This window comes from Sylvia atricapilla, chromosome 2 (genome assembly GCF_009819655.1).
Source record: "Sylvia atricapilla isolate bSylAtr1 chromosome 2, bSylAtr1.pri, whole genome shotgun sequence".
Lineage (NCBI taxonomy): Eukaryota > Metazoa > Chordata > Aves > Passeriformes > Sylviidae > Sylvia > Sylvia atricapilla.
In genome coordinates this window covers 75,727,304-75,752,150 of record NC_089141.1, presented here as the reverse complement: position 1 = coordinate 75,752,150, position 24,847 = coordinate 75,727,304, and the positions used below count along the sequence as shown (strand labels likewise).

Here is a 24,847-nt window from a genome sequence, read left to right as displayed (position 1 = left end):
AGTTCTATAGAAGTGAGATAACTAACTGTCCCAAGAGGATGGAGAGTTGAATGAAGGTGGTGGCTTAGTTTCCACAGCTGTTTGGTTCCTTAGTAGACAGCGAGTCTAAAATAAGGATGTGTTTCTCTGGGGAGTTGAATTTTCTCTCAGATGTATTTTTGCTTGGTAAATACAGCTACTGAGGTTTGTGAACTTGGAGGTTGCAGCTCATTAAGGCTGAAAAGAAACAAAAGGAAAACCAAAATATTCCTCCCAAAACCTGAAGAAAACTGCTCATCACAGTTCATTTTTTCCCCCCAGGAGGAATTTAGCTAAAACTACTGCATGGGGAAGTTGGAGTAGTCAAACCTTAAAAATTTCCAAAAATGTCATCTAGGTTGCATACAAAATTGCTGTGTAATTGCACAGAAATGATTCCAATAAAATTGCCGCTTCTTATTTTGCCACTATGTGTGTGCTGAACAGCGTCTGTAAGTAGTGGTATGGTAAGAGAGCAGGTTGGGTTAAAAAAGCAAAGTTGAGGCATGACTTGAGTTTATGTTGTAATTAAGGATGGGAATGAAGAGAGCAACCACTGAGCACTGTTGTAGCCTGGATATCTTGAGGCCAAGAGACACTTGTGCAAGCTGTTCACAAGACAAGGATGACACCCTGCAGGGTTTTGTACCGGCCAAAGGCAGCAAGTGATGGCTGGCTGGTCTTCATGGCTGCTCAAGGTTCTCCCAAGTGTCTTCTCCCAAGATGTGTAAAGATTTTGTTCTTCATTGTCTTCTCTGTGTTTTTGGATGCTGATCAGTCATGGACACCTACAGTGTTGAAGGGTTTTGAGGAGTGACGAATGAGCACAAATAATGTGCTGTACAGGAGTGAGCTAACTGGCTGAAGAGAGGAAAGAGACAGAGGGATACTGGTAGTTGAAGAGTTAAGTTTTTTGAATTTTATTTTGAGTTAGCAACTTTGTAGAGTATGTAAGATTTTTACTATGAAGGCAATTTGGTATTAAGCAAAGCTTTTGATACGGGTTTAGCACTAAGATAAAAAAGGTCATGCCTACTCTACCCCCAGAAAAGAGCAGTGTATCTTTTCAGGGCATTGATCATGGAGAATTTCCTTGGTTAGTGATGGATTGTTGACAGCACCCGAGTAAGTGACATTAATGCAAAAAAAGGTTAAACCCACAATACTTAGAGTTTTATACTTTTAAAATGACACGGTTGACAATTAGTGACTAATTCTCACACTAACACTATTTTTGAATTACTGAAGCCTTGATTTTATACCTGCTGTAGAAGACTCACCCTGTTTTACACAGTGATTTTAGACATGCACATTCTCTTTTGTGTTTGGCTCATAACCTTAAGGCGTTAAAATGGATCCACCTTTTTTTTTTTTTTTTTCCTTCCCCAGAGGAGTACAGCGTGCTTAGGGGCTGGCCTTTGTGTGTCATGCATTCCCACCATAACAGATTTAGCAAACTGCAGCTGAGAAGTTAGGCTAGTTTGTTCTTTGTGCTGCTCGTGCCAGGGAAAAAAGCTTTTGTTTTCACTGGATCACTGGCATGTCGATTACTTTGATGCCAAAAAGCATACAGTTTTGCTGCTGTCTGTATTTTCAATGAAAGAATGCAGGCAAGAACAAACAGAAATCCTAAGAAAGAGCTTACTATAGAATCTCCACAGAAGGGCAAGGATGCAGGTCCTTGTGAAGTGCAAGCAGAGAATCCTGTGGTTGTGCTGGTAAGAATTCTTTAAACAAGCTGTCTCTTCCCTTTAATAATTCCAGTTCTCTCTGTCAATGGAAAGCTTCTTAATCTGATACCGATCAGAAGTTCCAGCATGCTTACTTGTGAATAATTTGCATTTAAGATTTAGGTTTGATTCTCTGTATGTTGTCTGCCTTTTACATTCATTTTTGCTGTTCTAGTTTACCAGACCTTTGGTTCTCTTTGAAGTGTGACTTTGGAATTTGGCTTTCAGACTAGCTGTTTTTCAGTCTCTTCTATCATATTTATACAGCTCTTTGAGCTTAGCATGAAAACTACATAGGCTTTAAGACTCTTGCTAGCACCTCTGTTTTTTAATTGTCCAGCATATCTTCCAATTAAGGTATCTTTGAACTTCATGAAGTGTGTATTTAGCAGTTAAATTTTACTTAAATGATCAAAGAACTATCTAAATAATTAATGCCTACTTCTATTAAAGTGTCTATCTATCTATCTGTTAAAGGACTTACTTTTAAATTCTTTCAATGCACATTATTTAGGAATTTAAAGTTTTAAAATAGCTTCCAATGAAGGAAAAGGGTAATTTTCTGTATGTGGGGGAAATAATCAAATAAGAACTGTTTTGTTTGAAACACTGCTAGACATTTAGTTCTGTTGGAACTTTAATAGTACAGCAAGAGAACATAATAAGTGAGGTGTAGTGAATTCACCAACTCTCTTCAGAGGAGGATTGGTAAACTGCTAGTTACATATCAGTAGAAAGTAGAAGTGCTTTGATAGTTCTTACTAAAATTTCGACTTTATTTGGTGTTATTTCATGCTTAATTGCTGCTGCTGATGATCTTCTCTTTATTTGTCTGCCTGTAGTTGAAGTTAGTGGGGTGATCCTCAAATTATAGTGTCCGCTCTCCCTCTTATCTGAGCTTCAAACTATGCATATAAGAATTGAACTAAAACATTTTGGCCATCTGTATTTAGTAATACTCATCTGTAACTTTTTGGGAATTGTTACTGTATATAACTGAAATCTTATATGTGTGCTAGTAAGACAAACTTTCTTTTCCTTGTCACTTTTTTTTTAGTTTTGTTCTATTCAGAGAGCTGTTAGTAAAGTGTGGGGCTTTTTGGATGGGTGTGTTCTGATTTCTGGTCCAGATTTTCATCAGTACAATATGAGCTAATCTTGTGTGTGCTTTCCTGTCTTTGGAATGTTTAACTTTATTTAGAATTGTTTTTATTCCCTCATGAATACTCAGAGAGGATATTAGTGTTTCTGCAGATACTTGGAGTACTGCAGCTAATCAGCAAGGCACATGTACTTGTTTAAGAAGAAAAAAAGTATAAAACAATACTGTGTTTACTTATCACCATTTATTAAGTTCCTCCTTATAATTTTTCAAATATCACTTAATTTAATGTTCATGGAATAATATATCTCCAGTATTTGCTCTCAGGTTTTCATTTTTGGATGAAGTACATGCATTCAACACAAAGGTCAATATTTAAAGGGAAGAACATTTGGGTTTTGCATAGGCCACATTAAAAATGTCATCACTGTCATTTCAGTTCTATTTTGGTATTAATCTGTTTATGTGTATACATATACAAGTGTATATACAGCATAATTATAGATCCCCTTTGTCTAGTTATTAAGGAAAGCTAGATGAAGTGGTGCAAGTAACCTGCAGCAAGTGCCAGACACAAAGCAAAAAGTAAGGTGATATATTTAATTTGACACTGACATTTGGGTCCATTTTTATTTCATTGGGCTGTGATGTTGTACTACATTTTTACTGGCACAGGGAAGGTAGGTACCCTGTCATTGGTGCAGGGTGCAGTCAGGTAATAACTAAGACTGAAAACATTGCTAGTTGCCCTAAGAAATTCTAAACAGCAGAATTTCTTGTTTCTTGGGTTAACAACCTGGGAATTACATTAGAGAGCAATCCTCTAAAGCATATGGAACAGCAGGCTTCTGGTTTACTCTGGTAGTACTTCTCATTGACTGTTGTCTAAAACATTCTTTCAAATGCGGATGTATTATTCCTTTAGTGCAAATATGATGTGATTTGCCTAGCACTCAATTTAAGTATTTTTTATAAAGATGAGAGAGAATCAGCTGTCAGGAAGCAACAAGTTTTTTGTTGTATTAATTTATGTCGTATTAATTTAATTTTTTAATTAAATTAAATCACTGAGTGTCTGTTGAAGCATTGAGGGATCTAGGTATTTATAACTGTAAGCATCCCATATGTTATTGAAAGCAATGTTATTTGGTGGAGTGCTGTGCCTGAGTTAACTTTTCCTGATTAGGTGGGTGGGTTCACAAAAAGAGTAGTCTGCTGCCCTCAGTTGCCAGTATGTCAGTATGTGTGCTCTCTCGTGATCCTGTGATTTGAATTACACTGTGTCATAACTTTGCTGTTGAGGTTAACGAGCAAGAAGAGCCCGTGGAAAAAGCATTTAAATTTTCCAGGTGGTGCCTCAAAACCCTCCTTGGGATGAGCTGCTGTTGTGCTAGCTGTTGTAGAAGTTACTGCATGAGTATGCCTGCTGTCCAGCTGCATTTTGATAGTCACAAGTGATAACTGCTTATCAAAACAGATGATGTTTCTGGGAAGTTGGATCTTTTGGAGGTCATCTTTCTGTTTGGAAACTTGCTGGCAGTATAAAATGTAATAGTTAAAAGTAAGCTCTAGGATACAAATAATTTCTTGAATTAATTTTTAAAACCTCAACCTGGACAATTTATTTTATCTTTATTGTGGGATAGTAAGATACACGGAGCTGTTACCCATATTTAGAATTAAATAACCTTATTGTATGTCCACAGTGGCTTTCCTGAGGCCACTATTAAGAAATACATAACACCTATTCATCTATTTATATGCTGCTTCCTAATGGTGCCTGTAGCTCCATTTTGCTCCTTATGGGAACTTGTTAATTTGCAGGTGTATAAGCCAAACATGTTTTTATAGGGTAAATAATGTTTTGTAGCAGGAGGCTAACAGTATTCAGTGTGATTAGCCTTACCATCTTTTGTTTTCTGAGAAGAGAATTGGACAATAACAATTGTCTCAATTTAAGCATGCAAGAAAACCTGTAATGTGGATTTTTTTCTATTATATGTAATGTAGGCAATCACTGAACTCTTAGCTTAAAATTTTTATTGATGAATTTTGACACTGTTTGTCCAAATATATAAACTGTATTCTAACAGATTAAAATGCTTGCTTGTGTGGGTGTCATGACTGCTGTTCTGAAATATTTCTTATTTCTGCTAACTTTCCATGCTTATCATACTCATGCAAAACTCAAAGTGGTACAACAAAATATTTGCTTTTTTATCTTTAGCAAATATAGCATTGGCTGGCTTGAGACCAACCATGAACCCATATGTTTTTAGCATTTTCCTAGATTACAGAAATAAAAGTTTTGTTGGCTGTAGATTAATAGGAAGAATTAATCCTTATTGGAAAGACTGATTTTAGTGCCTATAAACTTGACTTTGCATTTTTGACTGGGCTGAGTTTTATCTGTGTCAGCTGGTCCCTAAATTGTATTTAACAATCCTGTAACTACCCAGTGTATTTTCTTTTACATTACATGAAATAATAGACCAGGTTTTTTTGTTTTTTGTTTTTTGTTTTTTTTCTTTTTTTTTTAATGTAGAAGAGCCTGAGAGAGAATCTGCTTCCTTGCACTGTTTTTTGTCTGGCTAAATGCCAGTGTCAGTGTGTTGTTTATTGTTTTCTTTTTTCATATCTGGACTAAACTGATAAAACATCCTCTTCCTTTTAAATCTGACAAATGACTTAAGAAAGAAATGAGTAGCATTTAGGAGAAACCTGAGGAAGCAAATTCTTCATTAATTTTTACATAAATGATACTTCTGCAAATCAAGTACCTTACTGATTAAATAGGAGAGGTCTGTATTTAAGACTTCAGCTGCAGTGAGCTTTAGAGTCTTTAAAAGCTTCTCATGAGGGAGGATTTTTTTTTTTTTTTTGTAATCTTGTGTTTACAGCATGCAAACAAAATGTAAGCAAAGCTTATATTCTTTTAAGATTCTTTTTCATGAATTTTATAGTTGTGATAAGCGAGTTTTGTGACTACAGGGCTAAGAGAGGCATTTGCAATTAATTGGATGATTTTTAAAACTGCATTTTTGGGTTTTTAATTAGCTGTGTTAGACAAGTGTGTGTGTGTGTGTGTGTGTGTTTGCATGCCCATGAAATAATTTTAGTTGCGTTGTCTTTAAAAGTAATCCTTTTCCTCTGATTTTGCTGGTAAAATGAGAAAAGCCAGAACTAACTTTCTTCCAGTCTTCACCTATCACCTTCTGCAGAGAGTTATCAGGGGGTGGACATGGTTCTTCAGCACCAGGGAGAAGTGGATGAGAGTGCTGATCATGTGCAGCACCATATAAAAATCCATTATCCATTTGAGATGACAGCTTTCCCTTTCTGCCAGGCTGTGCAACTGGGGCTGTGATCTATCCACTTGCTAGTTCAGATAGTAGATGTCCTGGTATATCAGCTTTCTGACAATATTGACCATGCACAGGCTTATTCTTTCCTTTGAAAAGCTCCTCAAATTACCCCAAGTGATCTCACAGCCATCTGATCAGCATTTCAGGCACAATCTCACTGGAAGTCCCTGGGTGGAAGGAACTCTCTAAAGCCAGATCACCTCCTAATCTGTCACAAAAGCTCTGGCTCAGTTGCTGGTCTTAGTGTGAGAAGGCTCAGAAACATGCCACAAGAGAGGGCAAGGGTCCTTCTAGTGTCAGCCCTGCTTTTAATTATTTTGAGCCAATTGTGAAGCCAAACCTTTTAAGCTAACTGCAGAGACTGATTGTATACACAAATCAAATGGTGTGTTCTTCTCTGCTCATCATTTTTTAGGCACAGTTAAATTTGCAGTATTTATTTTTGTTTCTCCAAAGGTCAGTCATCCTCCATCACTCTCCAACCAACCTGTCACTGCAGCATGCTGTGTGTAATTTCTCATTACAAACTCTTGAGAGGGAACGGTCACATAGGAAAAGCAAACTTGACCAAACAGAGTGACTGGGCCACGTTACTCTAGTAATCTCTAAACCTTGCTTTAACTAAAGAAAGAGTGTATTGCATAGGAGCTCAAGCTCAGTGGCTGGCAGGAGGGCATGCTGCTTGTCTGGATAGGTAGAGGGAGACCTGTTACACTGAAAGGGAGAGAAAGGTGAGCAGCAGGTGTTTTGTTTTCTGACTGATGTGTTACCTTGTACTTCATTTATAGACCAGTAGTGTTTGAAATGCTCTTTGTATTCTATTATCTCTGTGCTTAAGGAAGAAAATTTGTAATGAGCAAATGCCTTAGTGAAAAGTTGGAAGAGGTGAAGTTTCTGTAATTTATTTGGAATCAGAACTGGTTATGACAATCTGTTAGAATGGGGCTACTCAACCTGAAATTTTGTGAAGGGGTAATTTTGCAGTGTCAGTATGTAGGAAATGTTTCAAGTAGTTGGCTGGACAAGGTGTGAAGGAAGTGTAGAACACATAATTTCATTAGCTTGGGATTCACTGCAGCAGTCTAAACACTCAAATGCAAACTTGCAACCAAAATATTTTGTGTAATTAGTACATTAGAGAAAATGTAATAATTTCTAGGATTGTGTTTGCCTTACGCTTTTCTGAGCTAAATTGTCCTACCATTTCAGCTACAGATGGGTGCATGAACATAAACTTGAGCCTTTTTTGATGGACACTGACATTAGTTCTTGCCTTTGAGGCAGTAGCTGAGGTTCAGGTGATAAGCTCTCAAAATGTGTCAGAGTACAACATGGAGTGAACTGAACAGCCCTTCTCTTTCTTTTCTGAGGAGAAACATGACATAATAATCATGGCTCTTTGAAGTGCTGGTCTGTGCTGAGTATGTTGTTATATAGCTGATGAACTTCTAGTAAATCCTTCTTGTGTGATTGTAAAAGTAGCTATTTTTCTTACTAAAGCTACATTTTGTTCATAATTTTTGGTAGATTTTTCCAGACTTCGCTTTTTTTGCCTCTTCAGCTGTTATGCTTAGTTATGTTCCCACATTCTTCTTGCCAATAAATCTACTGTGTGGTACATGTGAGAGAATCTCAAGTAGCTTTTGAGTAGCTTGTGAACTAAGTCTGAAAACGTTGGTAACTTTCTCTGACCAAAGCTTTCCTAATTCCTTGAAAAACAAGTTTATTTGATTCACTTTTGGATAAAGAAAACACCTGTAGGATTTCTCAGGAATATTATTAATATACTGGTGATTAATAGGAGTTACTGATAGAGATATTTTTCCTGTGTAGGACAATTAGAATCTGGAGGGTTATTGTCCTGAGTTATATGAAACAATGTAAAAAGCTTGTCTTGTTATTATACCTATAATGATGACAGAAACTAGTTTTGCTGCTACAATTATGTTTAATATATCTTAGCTGAAAATCAGTACCACTGATCTTGAGGAAGTATAATTTGTAAAGTCTCTTGTAATTGCTGCTTGGCTTACATAAAATGTAATTTTATGTCTGGTACTGTGATGCTGAATTTTAGTTGCAGAAAGTTCAGGCTAGATTGTAACCCCATCTGTGCATTAGTTTGCAGTCTCCAATGCAGAGCTGCCTTGTTCAGAGCTCTGTCTAAACCTGCTTTGCCATCTGACCACTTAACAGAATGTCTGGCAGGGTGCAGGTTTTTCTCTGTCTGATTGTGCAGGGGCAGCTGTAATGCCTCATCTGCAGAAAGGGGTTTAATGTGGAATCAATGCACAGTTACTGAGGAAAGCTGCTTGTGCAATTAAGAGGGAAGTAGATGGCCTCTGGGAATTTTGAAAAAAGATATAAAGAAGGAGGAATGTCAATTAGCCTGCCCCTGCTGCAGGTTACTGCTGAATTAAAACACAGCTCAATCTTTGAGCTAAGGTTGTTTTCATTCCTGTTAAACCCAGATCAGAGCTTTCTGGGCTGTATCAAGCAAAGGCAACCATCAACATAAGAGACTAGTAATTTTTTTAATAATTTTTTGCAGTGAAAATACATATATGATTATGCTAATAAGCTCTGGCTTACTGGATTTTGTGAAATAGTTCTGAGGCAATCAGCATGCTTGTCTCTAATTGTCACTTGCACTTCCCCATATGGTGTAATATGGCAAAGTCTGCATTTTGAATACTGTATGTTTTTGATGTAGATGCAATATAATACTGCCAATCTTTTAAAGAGTACCTTCTAAAATAAGTCAACAACTGTAATTTGCCCTCAATGTACTGGAATTTATTTTGATTTTTTCTTTTTTCCTATAGGCAAAGCCAAAGCTTATAGAACCAATAGACTATGAAAATGTCATTGTTCAAAGAAAAACACAGATATTGAATGATCCTCTACGTGAGATGCTACTATTCCCTTATGATGACTTCCAGGTAATTCAATCCACCTTGTTTTTGTTGTGGGGATTTTTAGTTTGTTCGGGGTTGGTTTTGGGTTTTTTTACCACAGATTTTTAGTAGTAGTAGCCATGAGGTGATAACTTCCTATTTCTTTGTTTCTTAACTCTCTTTAGTTTCAAAAATCCCCACAAAGTCCTTGCCATGAGTCCCATTGCCCTACTTGATTTATTCTTTTTGGTACAGAAGAAACAGCACAATTTCCTCATCTGTCCAGATTATAATATCTACTTCAGCGATTTTACTGCCTTTTGAAGTAGATGAGCAGTTGTTTGTAGATATTCCCCCTCCCTTTCCAATGTAGGAACTTGGAAATTTTCTGTCTGTTTAAAAAAAGCATCTGCTTTCTTTGATTCTTGAACTATTTTTTTCCTTCTCATTCTTAAGAGTGAAGGACATGAACCTGTTCAAATGCAGTCTGCTACTCTTAGCTGCATCATCCCAGCCAAAACTGTGTTCTAGCAAAATACTCCTTACATAACAGAGTTTCTGATTCGATTAAGCCAGAGTTAACCAAGCTTTGTCATAATCTTGTTATATTTTTTAAATGACCGTGTTTATTCAAATAAATAGTTTATTTAAGTACACCTTTAAAAATTTTTTTCTTGTAGATCTGGTTAGGATATCTATCAAGCATCTTAGAGCTTGGAGCTGGAGTAAATAGTGAGAAAAGTCTCTTGTCCACATGCCCATACCTGCAATCAAAATGTCTATTTGAAAAGTATGCAGACATCTGAACAGTCTGTAAAACAATTTTATTCAGCCAAGTGGTTAAATCTAGGTTTGTTTACTGTGGTGAAAGTTGATGATGAGTTTATATCAACAGAAGGACATCTAAAGTCCTATAAATTATGTGTTGAATTTGTAATGAATTTTCTCTGGCTTGTTAGAGTGTTTACCTGAATGCAGCTGGACTCTCTTTTTAACACAGTCTGGGGGCTTCTTTTTCGTTGATTCTGACGTGAATAACTCTACATATAGCCTTCCCACTCTGAGCTAAAAAATTTGGGCTTTGGGTAGCTGCAGTTATTTAGAGAGGAGTTTGGCCTTCATGTGTTCACAGCCACGCATGGAAGTTTATAGGATGGAAGTAAAACTTCTTGAAAAGGATGTTGTGCTGATAGAAGTTTTTGAATACGGAATCACTCAGGATGATACCTGACACCAGGTGTTGGCTTTGGGACTGAAAAACATGAGTAGGGTACACTACCAAAGTCCCCTTCTGTAGTGTGTCTCTTCAGGACCACAGATGAAGAGGAATCCAGGTTACTTCTGCTAAGTGTGCTTTTATCTGATTGACTAGTTCACTTACCAGGGTCATTCCAGTGAGCAGCTCTGAATTACCAATGGAGAAGGAGCATAGCTAAGAATATCCTCAGGTGTTTTGTCTGAGCAGTCTGGGAGTATGGCTGAAGTGTCTAACTGCTATTTCTAGTGACCTTCTGCAATTCTTCTCCTCAGGCTGTATGAATGAAGCTAGTCCATAGTTCTCAGTCTCAACCTTCAAAAGGAATGACTGAATTTTGTCATAAATCATAATGTCTTTTGTCATCCTTTATTTGGATTCTGTTGTCAGATTTTCATCAAGGCAGGCATTGAAGTATGTGTTACATCAGATTTCCTTCAAATAGTCACAGTTTTGGAACATAGTCAGTTTTTCTTTTTCTTTATCCCTCATCAGTATAATAGCAGAATAAATTTTCTAGGTTTCCCCAGTTTTGGCAGACTTTCATTTTATAAGTGATTTACATGAAGACTGGTTTGTACTATCAAACTGTATTATCAAACTTTTATTTCCTTGGAAGACTTGCTGGCGCAAACTAACTCCAAATATTTTTGTTGAACACATGACTCTTCTGTACTACTTTGATCTATTTAGCTTGTTTTCAACAACAGAAAGTATTTAAATCTGTCATTCAACGTATTAAGAAAATATTCCCAAGTCAGAGAACAGAAAACTCTGAAGTGCTTATTATTTTTATGTGAAAGTTAAACCTTTTAACCCTGTTCAGTTTTCCATAGCCATACTTACAGGTTTGAAATCATTAGTCATTATACAGTTGCCCATAACATTTGAATAATTAAAAAGAAATTAAAGCATATTTTCTGTATTTGCCATTCAGCTTTGCATGTATTTTTAAATTCCTCTTTCTTAAGTTGTGGCTGTCACTCTGTGTGTGAGCAGCTCTTGAGTAAGCCATGGCTTGAACATTTGATACTGGACTCATCCCCCTCAAGAAAAATATGAAATACTGAGCTAGAGCATTTAGAACTACCTGTAAGCACACTGGAACTGTTTCTAGGTGGAAACGCCTACCATTGTCTAGAAACCTGTTCAAGCTATTTCCTTTTAGAGCATTCAATTTTTATCTTTACAAAGTTCTTCCTCACACTTAGGTTAAATTGATTACAGTCTAAAAAACCCTTGCCTGGAAAGGAAGCTCATCAATGTTAATTTATGACATTAAGAGTAAGCTATTTTGTTCAGCATGGCCCTAAGACTACCACTTAAAATGGCACAGAAAATACTTAGCTTGCAGTAGATATCACTTCTTGAATTTTTGGAAGATTACAGAAGAAGCTGCATGTTTTCAAAGAAGTACCATTGATGATACCAACATTGAATTTCTGTTAAAGTTTAAATGATTTAGAGAGAAATTGGAAAGAAATATTTGTGCTTGATTTGGATTTTTTCTTTTTCAGGTAATGCAGTTAGATAACTGAAAATTAATTTATTAGGTATGAGAAGATAGTATTAAAGGAGAACCAATATTAATTTTTAGCCCATATCAGAGATAAAAAAGCACAGAAACTGGCAATTTTTGGACCACATATCACTTCCCTCTCTTCCTCTCCTCTTCCTCCTGATGAAAATTATTTGTCTAGTGAGGGAAAGGGAAAAAAACCAACAATACAAAGGGGGAACACTCTTTTTCTGTTCAGGTATGACTGTTCTCTAAACATGCTGTCAGAAGCAGCTCTAAGCTCCAATCACTACCAAAGAAACATTTGAACAAGGATGGAGCAGAAAATGCTGCAGTCTTGGAAAACTCATAAAGTTTAAAGGATTGTTCTCCAGCCAGCTATCTAGTTACAGAAACCTTTCCAGATTTCCACTTAACCACATTTGCCATTGTCCCAAACGTGGTTAGCTGAGGTTATGAAACGTGTTTTCTCTCTTTTTATATATGTTTGGTAGCAGTTAATTTACTTTTCAGAAGAACATGATTTCTGTTCTGCTTTGTGCAGAGCTTCAAATCCAAAAGAATAGGCTTGTAATTCTTTTCTTTCAAGTTTTTTTTTTTCCTTCATGCTATTATATCTAAATAATAGCAAGATTTGCTTTTCTGTACTTATCAGAAGAGCTTTTAATCACCAAATTCATCTTCATATATTGCATCTTTTTAAGTTTACCACTTGAAGACTGTTTCAGCTGCTTTTCACAAGCTCAAGCTCTGAGTTTTCTGCACTGAATTCACTTATCAGGTTACTCCCTGCCTGGTTCTCAACAAATTTGTATGGGCAGACGTGTTGTGTTTGGAGACATGTTTTGCTGTTGGCATCACTGAATTTGCTTTCATTCTTAGTAAGTGGGGTGTCTAAGCTTTCTTCATGCTTTGTAGTCTGTTCATTTTCAGCTCCATTTTTGTGCTCTTTTCAATTATGGTGCCTATACAATGTGTTTGTTAATTATGATGATAGAACCACTTTTCTGCTACCCATTGGAACATCTCTGTTACTGTTCTTGCTACTCTCAGTCACAATGCTGCCGGTTTTTCAAGGCTATCCCTCTTCCAGCCTCTTGCTGGGAAGAGCCATCTCCTTTATAACAGTGAATGACTATATCCATTGGATATTCTCGTATCTAAGTTTGTACCTCTTCATGGCTTGTTGGAAATTTCTCACCTGAATTTCAGTAATTTGCTTGATAATGAAATGGCTTCATAACTAAATAGCATTAGTTGTTAAACAGGTCACCTTCATGGTCACATTAAAATTGTATGCTCAACGACTGCAAAACTGGTGATATTAAGTGCACAGTGGGTAAATTATTTAAAGAAACCTTAACCCATAACAGTACTAGTGTATACTTGGCAGTGTCACCCTTTATCTGAATAACTTTTTTTTTTTTTTTTTAAATTTCAAAATACCTAACTTTTAAGTACTACCTCAATATTTAAAGGACATTTTAAAGGAAAACACAGAACCATACAAGGGTGTGGGTTGGAAGTGACCTTAAGGATCATCTTGAGTGTCACAGGCAGGAACATCTTCCACTAGAACAGGTTGCTCAGGGCCTCATCCAACCTGGCCATGAACATCTCCAGGACTTTTGCATCCATAGCTTGTCTGGACAACCTGTTCCAGTACTTTACCACCACTTTAGAGAACTTTTTCCTAATATCTCATCTAAACCTGATTTCTTTCAGTTTGAATCCATTCCCCTTTGTCCTGTCAAGTAATGCAAATGCAAGCTAAATTTGCTTGTAGCAAATAAAATGTGGGTGCATTCCTACCCATATTAAATTTGTCTTTGCAAAGTTACTGCAGTGTTGTTTTGAAGGCAGTTTGGTGCTTGGCTTAGACATCATTTCACCTTTGTTATTTTGAGGTTTGAGCCATATGGATTTACCATACTTTCACTTAGAGCCTCTTAGCTTTTATTTAATGTGAGTTAAGTACTTCTGAAAATAGATACTATGCCAACTTTGTAGAAGTCAAACTAAATCCAGGTCATTCTATGAGAAGGCACATCTTCAGTAGAGGAGAAGCAAGATGTCCAAAAACCAAAAAAAAGCCCTCATTTTAAAGAGCACAAATTAAACTAGTCAAATAACTAATTTTGAAATGTTTAAAGTAATTTCTCTAATACTTTTTCCCTTTAAAATCTATTTTGTGTTTTTCCTTAAGTCTTTAGCCAGCTGTTGTAAATCGATTTTGTTTGGAAATTACTTTATAATACCAGTTCTGACACTTCCCATGCAAAGGTTAAGTCACTTCTGGCACATGATTGTTTTTAGAGCAGGAGCTCACATGCAGCTTGCCCCTTTTCCCCCGAGTCTTTTAGAAGAATTTCTGTCTCTGCATCTGGAGCATGAGGCTCTGTGGTACCAGGCTCATTGGCAAACCCAGCCCTGTGACAGAGAGAATATCTATTGCAGTCTGCACTCCTTGTGGACAGGTTCACCATCCGTATTCCATCAGGTTTTGGGTAGCAAGTACTTCTTGGTTGACTTGGTGGAATGTTCTTGCTGCTGTGGCCTATTCTGAGACCTCAACATATCCTAAATCCTTGGGACTCAATCAGAAAGTTGTGTCATTTAAACAGTCTGTGAACTGTATGCCTCATTAAGTGCGTGTGAGTCCTGGCTCCTGTTAAAAGTGGCCTTCCTTAGTTTTGACAGCAGAGTAATTGAAAGGTTTTTTTAATTTTCTTGGAGAGCATGAGACATACACTGTTTGTTCCTGATGCTGCCATGAGTCAAATGATCACTCAACCCCAGAGACGTGAAAAGTTTCATTTCTACAAAACAGTTCAGTCAATGTAGTTATGAAGAGAGTTTGTTGAAAAGATGATCCTTCCTTTCCTAATTTTTCTTTTGGAATATAACTTGTATTTATGTGCATACTTGCTTTTAAAATATCATGGTGCTGCTTAAGTGATTATTTTTAGGACTTTGCTCTAAATCACAGTACTTGAATCATTGCATTTTCTGGCTCTTCAATGCACTACTGCAGCTGATGGGTGTGCTGAGGAGACAGATGCATTAAGACAATTATTAATATGAACAAAATTGACATGTCAGATTCTTCTGTTTTGTCACTGATATTGATGCAGTTCTAAGATAAAAATCTTTTTATGTGTGAACAACTGGAAAAAAGCCCTCACTATTGTATTGATAGTTGTGTAGTGTGGGAAATATTAAAGGTAATAAGGCTTTTAGAAATCTGTAAAAACAGGCCCCAGAAACAGAAAGAGCTGAAGAATTTAGAATCAGCTGTAACTGCAAAGTTTGAAAGTAGGAAAAGCTACAATAGTACAGCAAGCAAGGACATAAAACAATAATCTGAGCCTTACATTTGGCTAGGATAGATCTTATAGCTGCAGAAAAATATGCTTAGCAAGATAGTAGAAAGTTTTAAGCTTAATAATGGAATATTGTTTATTGTTAATAGAAAGCACACAAGCAAGCATTGTTTGAAGCAGGTGTACGTGTGCTTTCTGTCATTGGTCAGAACAATTATCTGTAAGCTTTAACAATGTTTTGTTGGCTGGAAAACTTTTAAGATGCTCTGTAACAAAGAAGTATTTGGCTGCTGCTGGCAGATGTGACCTGTTGCCATCCTTTAGCTCTGTAAAATCCTGTTATGAGACTGATGCTGCAATAAAGCTTCAAGGAACACCAAGCAGTAGTCTCATCCCATTCATGCCCAAAGACCCAACATAGTGTAGCAGGGTAACAACAGCAGACATTTTAAAAGCACATTCAGCAAATTCAATTTTACCAAATTATGCTACAGTGTTAAAATTTAATTGATCAGTTCATGGGTTTCCCATGAAAAGTGCCTGGTAAGATACCATCTTAGTCTCTGTTTTTCTTAAAATAATATTTTTTAGGAAAGCATAATATAACTATGCTTATGGAATATATATAAATACTGCATGTAATATTTCTATATTATATAAAGTATAAATACTTTCTCATCAAATATCAGACTATTACATTGGAATGGTATCTAGAAATTCTGGTTTTTAGGTAGTTTAGTACTATTAATAGAACTTATTATTTCCATAGCTTTTGAGAACAAATACTTAATATGGTTTGAAGATATTTCTAGAATTAAAAAAAAATCATTTTTAAGAGCTATTAGCATGTAAATGTGTATCTTCTTGCAGTTTGTTTTTTTTTTTGCTTTTTAACTGTATTTTGCAAGGTTCATTGATTCCATGAAAATTTTGGGATTTGTGGTACTTGTTTTTAATACCTTCCCACCTCTCCCACCGAAGGATTTAGCATTGTCAGTTTTAGTGCTCTGGACTAGATGAATGAATTGACCATGACTATGGGATTACTTTTTTCCCTTTCAATCTTTACTGTAATTGAATACTTTTACTTAAATACCCTCCCCAGTTAATGGAGTGAGGCTTTGGTAATGACCAAGATAATCAATCGCCTGATGGATCAGGCTTGCAACAGAGATAAGTTAAGGTAATGTACTTATGTGCCCGTTGTTTTTCAACATAATATGTGGAGCTTTTGCTTGTCACATTTTTATCTGATCCTTCCTGGATGTGTCAACTGTAACTAACAGGTGAGGGACCACAACCTCCTTCCAGGCCCTGCCTGTGTAAACCCTCTTGCTCACCTTTGATGACCTAAGATAGGAGATTTTTTTCCACGAAGTGGAAAAACAAGTTTTATTGCTACATGGTTATTTTCATTTGTGGTCCAGAAGATTTTGTTAAGTTTTAATCTTTTTTCACTTTACAAATGTAAAGTATCCTAAGGCTTACTTCAGCACAGGTCTGAGAAGCAGAATTTCATGGTCATAGAGAGATTTCCTGCTCTCTGGAACCCTTCCTGTGCTTCTCTGAGTTCTGGCAGAGGATAGGAATAAGTTCTGACTTGGTGGGCTGAAGTGTATATGTATTTCAGTGATCCACACCTTCTCTCTAAACCTGCAGTTTAACAGTGCTAGTCTCATTTTTTGTCACATAAGATCTGCGGTTAAATTACTCTTTTATTTTGGTGTGATTTTCTTACCCTCCTTGATTAACAGTTTTTATGTGTGGTAATAACACTACCTTAATATCTGTCTTCAAAATGTTGGAGTTATGCTGTCATGGTACAATTATTTTTACCCAGTGTTTTCTTCCCCGTGTTGACAATAGAGTGGAAAAAACTGTCCTATGACATCTATTTCTCACTGATTCCAATCTTGCCCTTATTGTGAAAGAAGGAACATGTTGCTTGAATGAAAGCAAACTCTCACTAATTGACAATTCCGAAAGATCATATTCATAGGATGTTTTCTGCTGAGCTTTTCTTCATTGTAGTGGTTTAACTGAATGTGGCTGTAATGTGTCATCTTCCCTTTAAATGCAAGTTTCATTAATTGCTTTTTTGCTTTTGTTGTTTATCAGACAGCATTATTGCAGCGGCAGAGTCGATACATTCGTTCAACAGTTCCTGAAAATGCAGAGAAAGAAGCTCAGAGCCTGTTTGTAACTGAGGTAATACTGAAGTTGCGTGTGACTGTGTGCAATGACAATATTATACCGGACTTGTTTTTCTTCTCCTTCATTTACCATTTAAAACAAACAGAAAAATAAACCCTGGAAAAATAATTAAATATTTATTGCCACTAACTTGTCAATTATTTGAAGACAAAATTTCCAGGAAAAGCCAGTATTTTTTCCATTGATGGCTGGGAAAAAAGTTTTACAGGATAGCTTTCAATTATTTTGTTTGCGTCATTGGCTTTTGCAGATGGTTCTCCCCCACCTTCATTATGCTTTGGCTTTTCCAGATGAACGTGGGTGATTTCAATACATAATATCCACTAGTAAATCTGGAACGAATCATTGTGACTTGTTTTTTCTGATAAAGTGTCTCACACCAGCCATTCTTACTTTGTTCATACTAATCTTGTACAGATTGCTGGAACAGAGGTATCCAGAACTATAACACTTGTGGAGGCCAAAATTCATTATGACTGTTCAACTTGTATACTGTATGTAGAAGAAATGTCCTCAGCCCTAAAGTTTCTCAGAACTGCTTGCTTATGTTGGCATTCCTTTGGTTTTGTGAGGTTGTTCTCCATTTATTGTTATCTTGAAACCTTTAAGGAATTAAAGATTCTATTGTTTTTCCTTTTCTTTTTTTGTATTGTCTACTGGTTTTCTGCTGACATGCTTTAAGCTGATATGTTAACATCTGAAACAAGTAAATGCCTGTTGTAACTCCAATAAAACTGAAGGAGCTCCAGATAGCTGAATCTATATCAAAGTGATTTATCCACACTGATACATACCCTTAATACCTAACCTAAACATTACTGAGATAAATTTGAAGAGAATAGACAAGAGGAGGGAAGAGTATTAGAGGTAATTCATGAAGTTTAATGAGTTTCTGCTAAAACAATTGCTTGGCAAGTATTAAACTCATGTTTTGAAATACAAAGAAAATATTTACGATTTATTGGATGCTGTGTTTGTGTATATGTAGGTTTCTTGTGTAACATAAAATTTTGCATGGAATGGTTTCTGTCAACAGATCTTGTCAGTTTTATGTTACTTTGTTCAAAGCCAAGATAAATCAGTACTTTTATGTTGTAACAATATGGGTGGAGTAAAATGGTATTTCCTGTGATCTAGATCAGAACTTAATGACATAATTGCTTTTCAACCACTGCAGGCATACACTTTAAATTTAAGTATTAATTTAATTGCACTGGAAGTATAAATTCAAGGAAAATATGTTTCTGTCTTTATGTATCAGTATGTGCACAATTACATATTCTATTTTAATGAGGTGTCTGTTTTCTTGCTGAGCTGTCTAAGGGCTCAGTCACTTTTTCGGCTTCAGCTGAGTTTTCTCAAAGCTTGGCCATGTTTTCAGCTGCAGCAAAATGCTGGTTTAACTTTTTGGATCACTGAAGGTGGTTAATCCAGATGCTGAGTGCATTCACCATCTTCTGGTTTTATTAAATGCATGTCTAGCAGATGATAACATTCCATTGAAACATATAACTTGTTCCAAAAAGCTAGATTGCATTAGATTATTGCAAAAGAAAGGAAGTGCACAGAATTTGCAGAGATTGATATGTAACCATAATAGTCCATAAACAGACATATCTTAAGATGTTTTCTTGTGCTGTGTCCATTGAATGCCTTTAATCCTCTTCCAGTTCATACTGATACATGGTTTTCATTTAAACAGTGCATCAAAACCTACAATTCAGACTGGCATATTGTTAACTATAGATATGAAGATTACTCAGGAGAGTTTCGACAACTTCCAAAGTAAGTACGTTATTTAGCTTATTTAGTGGTATGATAAATTGAAATTGTGAAGGAACTTTGTGTTTAATATAGACTTATTTATTAGAGAAGTATATTAATATGTGTAATATGTAAACTGAAATATGCTATGTCCATGGTTAATGGTCGGTAGAGATGATAAAGACTTGTTGGATGGAATTGATGAACATGAACGTATAATATCCTGTAAAACCATTTTCTGGGAAGGTACTGGAATGGCATTGCCTTATTAACAGGAAAGTCAAAACCAGACATTGTATCATTGACAATGTGAATTTAAGTATGACAACTAAAACTAGGCTAATGTTTAGATGAATCTAAAATGATAATATCCTGTTTTCATCGCTTCAAAAGCAGCTTTTGGAACTGCCTTTAGGAGCCTGGGAAATAGAACGTAACTGAGATGGTTAGAGCAGGTTTTCACAGGATGATTCAAAGTAAAAGCCTAACTGACATCTGTTACAAACTTTCTAAACCATCTGCTAGAAAAATGTTTTCCTACTTTTAAAATTTTTTCTGAGAGAAAATTTTTTCTGGGAGAGTATAGAGTTTAGAATATTAATTCTAAGAATGTCTGAGAGTAGCTAGATACACTGAATACCCCAGCTCTGGAAGATCTAGGTCTTCCCTCGCTGCTCTCCTGCATTTATCAGCTAAGAAATAGTTCCTTTGCCCTGTGGAGAGTTTTGATCTACTCACAGGTTTTTTTTGTACAACTCAGTATCTGGTTTTCACTTGCCCTGAACAGATGTCAAATAGGAATTTAAAAAAATGCATTGTCCCGCAAGGAGCCAGTGGTTGCAGGTACGAATTCTTACTCATAAGAAATTAGGAGTGCAGTGAATGACAAAGCATTTGTTCTCTTCAGTTACACACTGGGACAGTGACAAGCAGAACAAAAGAGACATGTTGGCCAGATGTACAAATGAGGAAAATTGCTTTCTAAGAAATGGAATTAATGAAAAATACATGCTTTTACTTCATTATTCTTGTGCTTTTTGCTCTTCAGCAGGAAAAGAACATCTTAATTTTTGCATCAATAAAATCTGTAACTAATCACAAAATTCCTAATTATTCAGAAGCTTTTTCTTTTGTAGTAAAGGGACAAAGCCAGACAAGCTTCCTGTTCATTTATATGAAGTGGATGAAGAAGCAGATAAAGATGAGGTGAGATAATATCAATTCCTTACTTTCTCTCATTTTCATTAAAGAATGTTGGGTGTGTAGATGTTTTGAGTTTGCTTAAGTATTGAGGTAATACATGGAAACAGAGATTAGATTAAACCACCTTATTGGGAAACAAATTAGTTATTTTACCTGTTTCCTTTCAAATAACATTGTTCTCTGGAGATCTGTCAGGTGAGTTAGAAGAAGTTTTGATAGATAATAAAATTGATGTTTTAATACTTGGTGACATATAATCCTTCAGCTGTCATAAAATAAATGTTTTATACTGTGTCTGTGTAGACAGGTTTCCAGAGAGAAATGTTTCCTGCATTTTAATAATGCAATTGAATAAAATCATAGGTGAATCTGTTCCAGCATAACAACAGCACACACACTTCAGCATGGATGGCAGTGTAGCATACAGTGTGAGCTAAATCACAAATTTGGGCATAGGGTAAGGCTTGGAGAGCTGTCATGGAAACAAAAGCTTAAAAACTTGACGACAACTCCAAGATATTTTCTCTTGTGTCATTGACATAGGGAAAAGAGACATGTATAGTGTCAAGCAATTTTCAAGTATATTTCAAATGCCAAAGATGTTTTTTCAGCAGCTGCCCCCATTATATTTGTAATTTATTTATTTTTTACCACTCCTTGTTTCAAAACGTATTTTTAAATGCAACTGTTTTCTTTTTTTATGATTACTTGAACTCTTACATCTCAAACAAGAATTAAAATAATTTTTCTATTTTGTGGTTTTTACCTCTTGACAGTTATTTTCCTTCTAAATTCCTGATACTGAGAACTGCTGCCTATGAAATGAAAGGATTAAATATGAAGAAGTTGTTTGGGAAATTCATCTGAGTAGATAGGTTACAAATCAAAGAGTCCCAAGCTGACATTTATCCAGCTCTGCTATTAATCTGCACTGCGATATTTGGACAAATAACTTTAGGCATCTATATCCAAAACTTCCTATTTGTAGGATGGAAATAATTGTGATTGCTATTGTACTGACATTTAAAAGGCTTGGCATTATTTACTGTGATAATACTTCTGACAATAGAAGTGTTTTAGAAAACAGTGAGTTAAACACTGAAAGATTAAATGAATATATAATTGACTATAATTGTTACCAGGAAATACATTATGGGTAGAGTTAGTTAAACACTGAAAAACTATAATTTAGCTATCAGCAGGGAGTATGTGTTTTGCTAGGAAGTGTAAGTAATGAGGACTGCCTGTCCTCTCTACTTACAGGAACAGGGTATTTCTTTCAGAAGTACAATCGTTGGAGGAGAGGTCTGCTGCTCTTTGAGGAACTTGAAAAATAAACACAAGAAAAAGACATGCTCGGAGGAAAAGGGAAGTTAGTGGGACAATAGAGTGGAGGGACCATAAATTCTTTCATCAAGGGAAGACTTAATGCGAGAGGTGTTTCTTTCAGACATTAATATCTTTCTATGCCAAAAAGCACAGATGCAAACCTTAGATTGAAAGTTGTTTGGTGTTTTTGTTTCGCTTTTGTTTGTGTTTGAAGAAAGCTGATTTATTAAGAGAATGATAGAAAACAAAAAGCTACAACTGATTAAAAATTGAAGGAAAATCAGATAAAGATTAGTTTATTCCCGCATCATTGAAAAGAAGAAAATTATCTATCCCTAACTAATTTGGGCTATCAGGCCATCAGGTTGATGTTTGCAAATGGAAATTTTCAATCCGGTATGGGATCAAGATATGGGATTGTTTTTGTTGAAACAGTTGCTGTTGAAGTAAACTTTGGAGCCAAGTTTGTGGGAAAGATCACTTTAAAAAGTTCAGCACAGTGTGCAGCAGTAATGATAAAAGTGAGGAAATTACCTTACCAGCTGGAAACAGGAAGTATGTTTTCAGTGCAATAGTCATGTGTTAACAACTGGATCCTGGGTTCCTTTGTATTAACAGATGGTCAGCTGGAAAGATTCAGTAGCTTTTTGGCTCTGTAGGCAGGAATTCTGCCTGACAGAAAGAAATGGTGTAACTAGAGAGGCCCAAATGATGCTCGGTTTTATTGCTAGAAAACAGCATGCAGCTCAACAGAGTTGGGAAATTGTGCACATCAGAGACTGGAACTGGAGTCTTAATAGAGCTAAAACTTAATTTCTTGAAACTCAGGTAATGAATGAATTTTAGTCATGTGAGGCGATCCTATGGATGGTTCATGCAATTACAGAAAAGTGTTGGTTGTTTTGTGCCAAGTTTTGGCAGTAACTCATTATCTGCTCATTGTCTTACACTTGTAAAGATGATTTAAACCCAGCCTTTCCTTGGGGTAACTCACACCAGGGGAGGTGAAGAGTCATATAGAGTCATACTTGGAAACCCAGTGTTTTAAGTTGTGTCTGTATCTTTGTTCTTGTACAAGAAAAATAGTTATCTAGGAAATAGAACAGTGGTGGAGGCTAATTACTTGAAAACATGAAAAAAAGGTGACTGTGTTGCTTGGACAGTGAGACTCTTTGGGACACATGAAAATTTACTGAGTATTTCTGTTCTATGCTTTTGGACCATTGTATCAGATGCTCTGATTGTTGATGACCGGTAAGCCCTTACTGGGCTTACTTCAACAGTACAATATTGACAATAAATTTTAAAAGGTCAGGTTGATGCACCTTTTGCCTTCTGTTCACAGTTTTTTTGAAGTTCACATGTACATATGTTTATGAGTATGCAAGCTAGACAGACTAAATAAGCTGCAAATAAATTACCTAGTAACTTTTTACAGAATGTTCCTTGATTCAATTCCAGAAACAGATTCATATTATTCCAAGATTTAGTTTAATGTTCAGTTGTTGAACTAGTGCCTCTCTCCTCCTTATGTAATCAGTTTTTGTTGCATGTTTTCTTAACAGCCAAGAAAAGGAATGAGAAAAAGTACTTGAGGTACTCAAAGTAGTTTTGTGAATTTGTTTTCAGCTGGATGCTCAGCTAATTCTGAATGTTTCAGTAAAAAATTACCAGGAGTATCTCTCCTCTAGATGGATGAAAATCTTCCTACATGTCTAATTCATTAATAATTTTGTTTCAAAATGAGCTACATCAACTGAAAACCATGGTAATGGTAGCTTCATAGTACTCTAAAAGATTACTCGGAACTGGTGATTAATATTTATTTTATGGCAATTATAAATCTGTCTTTTTGTTCTGTTTTGATAGCAGAGTGCTGCTTTTTGGTAGTTGTTAACATCCTAAGTTTTTTGATGCAGCCATTCAGTTCCCTCCACGGCAGATGGACGTGGTGTACAGGCAGTGGGTGTGATGTGTGATGCTTGAATTGCATCTGCTGTTTGTGAACTTGCCATCGCTGCCAAGTTCAGTCTTGTTCTCTCTGCAGAACTTGGATTCTGATCTGTAAAAGGGCAGATCCAATTCAAGAATTAATTCTCTGTAAATTCTTAAGAAAGTAAGGCCTTTGAAGTACTATATGTAAAGCAAACTGGTTTGAGGAATCTTCACTGAAATTTTAGATAGGCGTGTGTTTTTGCATTGTTCTTTCTGGCAGTAGAAATAGGTAAAAATTCTTACACTCTGTGGAGAAGGTTACAAGGTAAATGTAAGTAAATGTTTTAAGTTTTGACTGTTTGCTCATTTGCCTCTTTCATTGGGATTTATCTTGACAAACATTTAGCTATCTATAGGCTGGATCATCCTGTTGGCTGTAGATAAAGCCTGTAGAAGTGACCAGATTACATATTAAAAGTTAGATGAGGTCAATCTCATCCCAAGTCTTTAAATAAAGTAATGGAAAAGCTATAGAAATTCAGCAGTTACTCGTGGTACATTATTATCATTATGTTATGAACATAGTTATTCCAACTTCTAAAATGACTTCTGAAATTATTGATAAGTACTACATGGTCTGTGACTCAAAAGTTAACCTTTTTTCTTCGTTTTTCCTTTCTTCCTTTCCCTGTATTCCTATCTTCATCTCCAGGATGCAGCATCTCTTGGGTCTCAGAAGGGTGGAATAACAAAACAAGGATGGCTGTACAAAGGCAACATGAATAGTGCAATCAGTGTGACAATGAGAGTAAGTTTAATAATATCTTGCCAAAAATCGAACACTGATATTAAGTATCCCTGTGCCTTGCAGAGGTCAGTTTGTGGTATGTGGTTTAGTTCTGAAAAAAATTCTATGAAAAGAAAGAGAGAAACTTGTATATACTTCATATATCTATAACCTTGCTTTTGTTTTATTATAAGTAAATCAGAAAAAAAAAAGCCATGAAAAAATCTAGTATGTGGGACTAGTTAAATTTTCCTAACTGTACCCTGGTGTGATTTCAGTGGAAAAGGGACTGTGTAATATGTGGAAGGGGTGGGGGTGTTATTTGTTTGTATTAGTATGTTCTATATAAAACTATAATTTTTAAATTTGCTTCATGTATATGATAGGGTCAGTTTTAAATACCTTT

The 24,847-nt window shown here is 35.9% G+C and overlaps 1 protein-coding gene across 6 annotated transcripts in view; it reads left to right on the top strand.

Annotated features, from left to right (window-relative positions):
• Positions 1 to 1,434: 1,434 nt before the first annotated feature.
• DOCK9 (dedicator of cytokinesis 9) overlaps positions 1,435 to 24,847 on the top strand; it is an 83,531-nt gene continuing 60,118 nt past the window's right edge. For 4 of the 6 annotated variants that reach the window (XM_066313475.1, XM_066313474.1, XM_066313473.1 and 1 more), the window contains exons 1-6: positions 1,455 to 1,736; positions 9,041 to 9,157; positions 17,328 to 17,417; positions 19,126 to 19,208; positions 20,324 to 20,393; positions 24,367 to 24,462. In XM_066313475.1, coding sequence (XP_066169572.1) covers positions 1,623 to 1,736; positions 9,041 to 9,157; positions 17,328 to 17,417; positions 19,126 to 19,208; positions 20,324 to 20,393; positions 24,367 to 24,462 — 570 coding nt within the window. In that variant the 5' untranslated portion in view covers positions 1,455 to 1,622. Of the gene's footprint in view, positions 1,737 to 9,040; positions 9,158 to 17,327; positions 17,418 to 19,125; positions 19,209 to 20,323; positions 20,394 to 24,366; positions 24,463 to 24,847 lie in introns of all 6 variants that reach the window. The other 2 variants (XM_066313476.1, XM_066313478.1) reach the window with 2 other exon arrangements.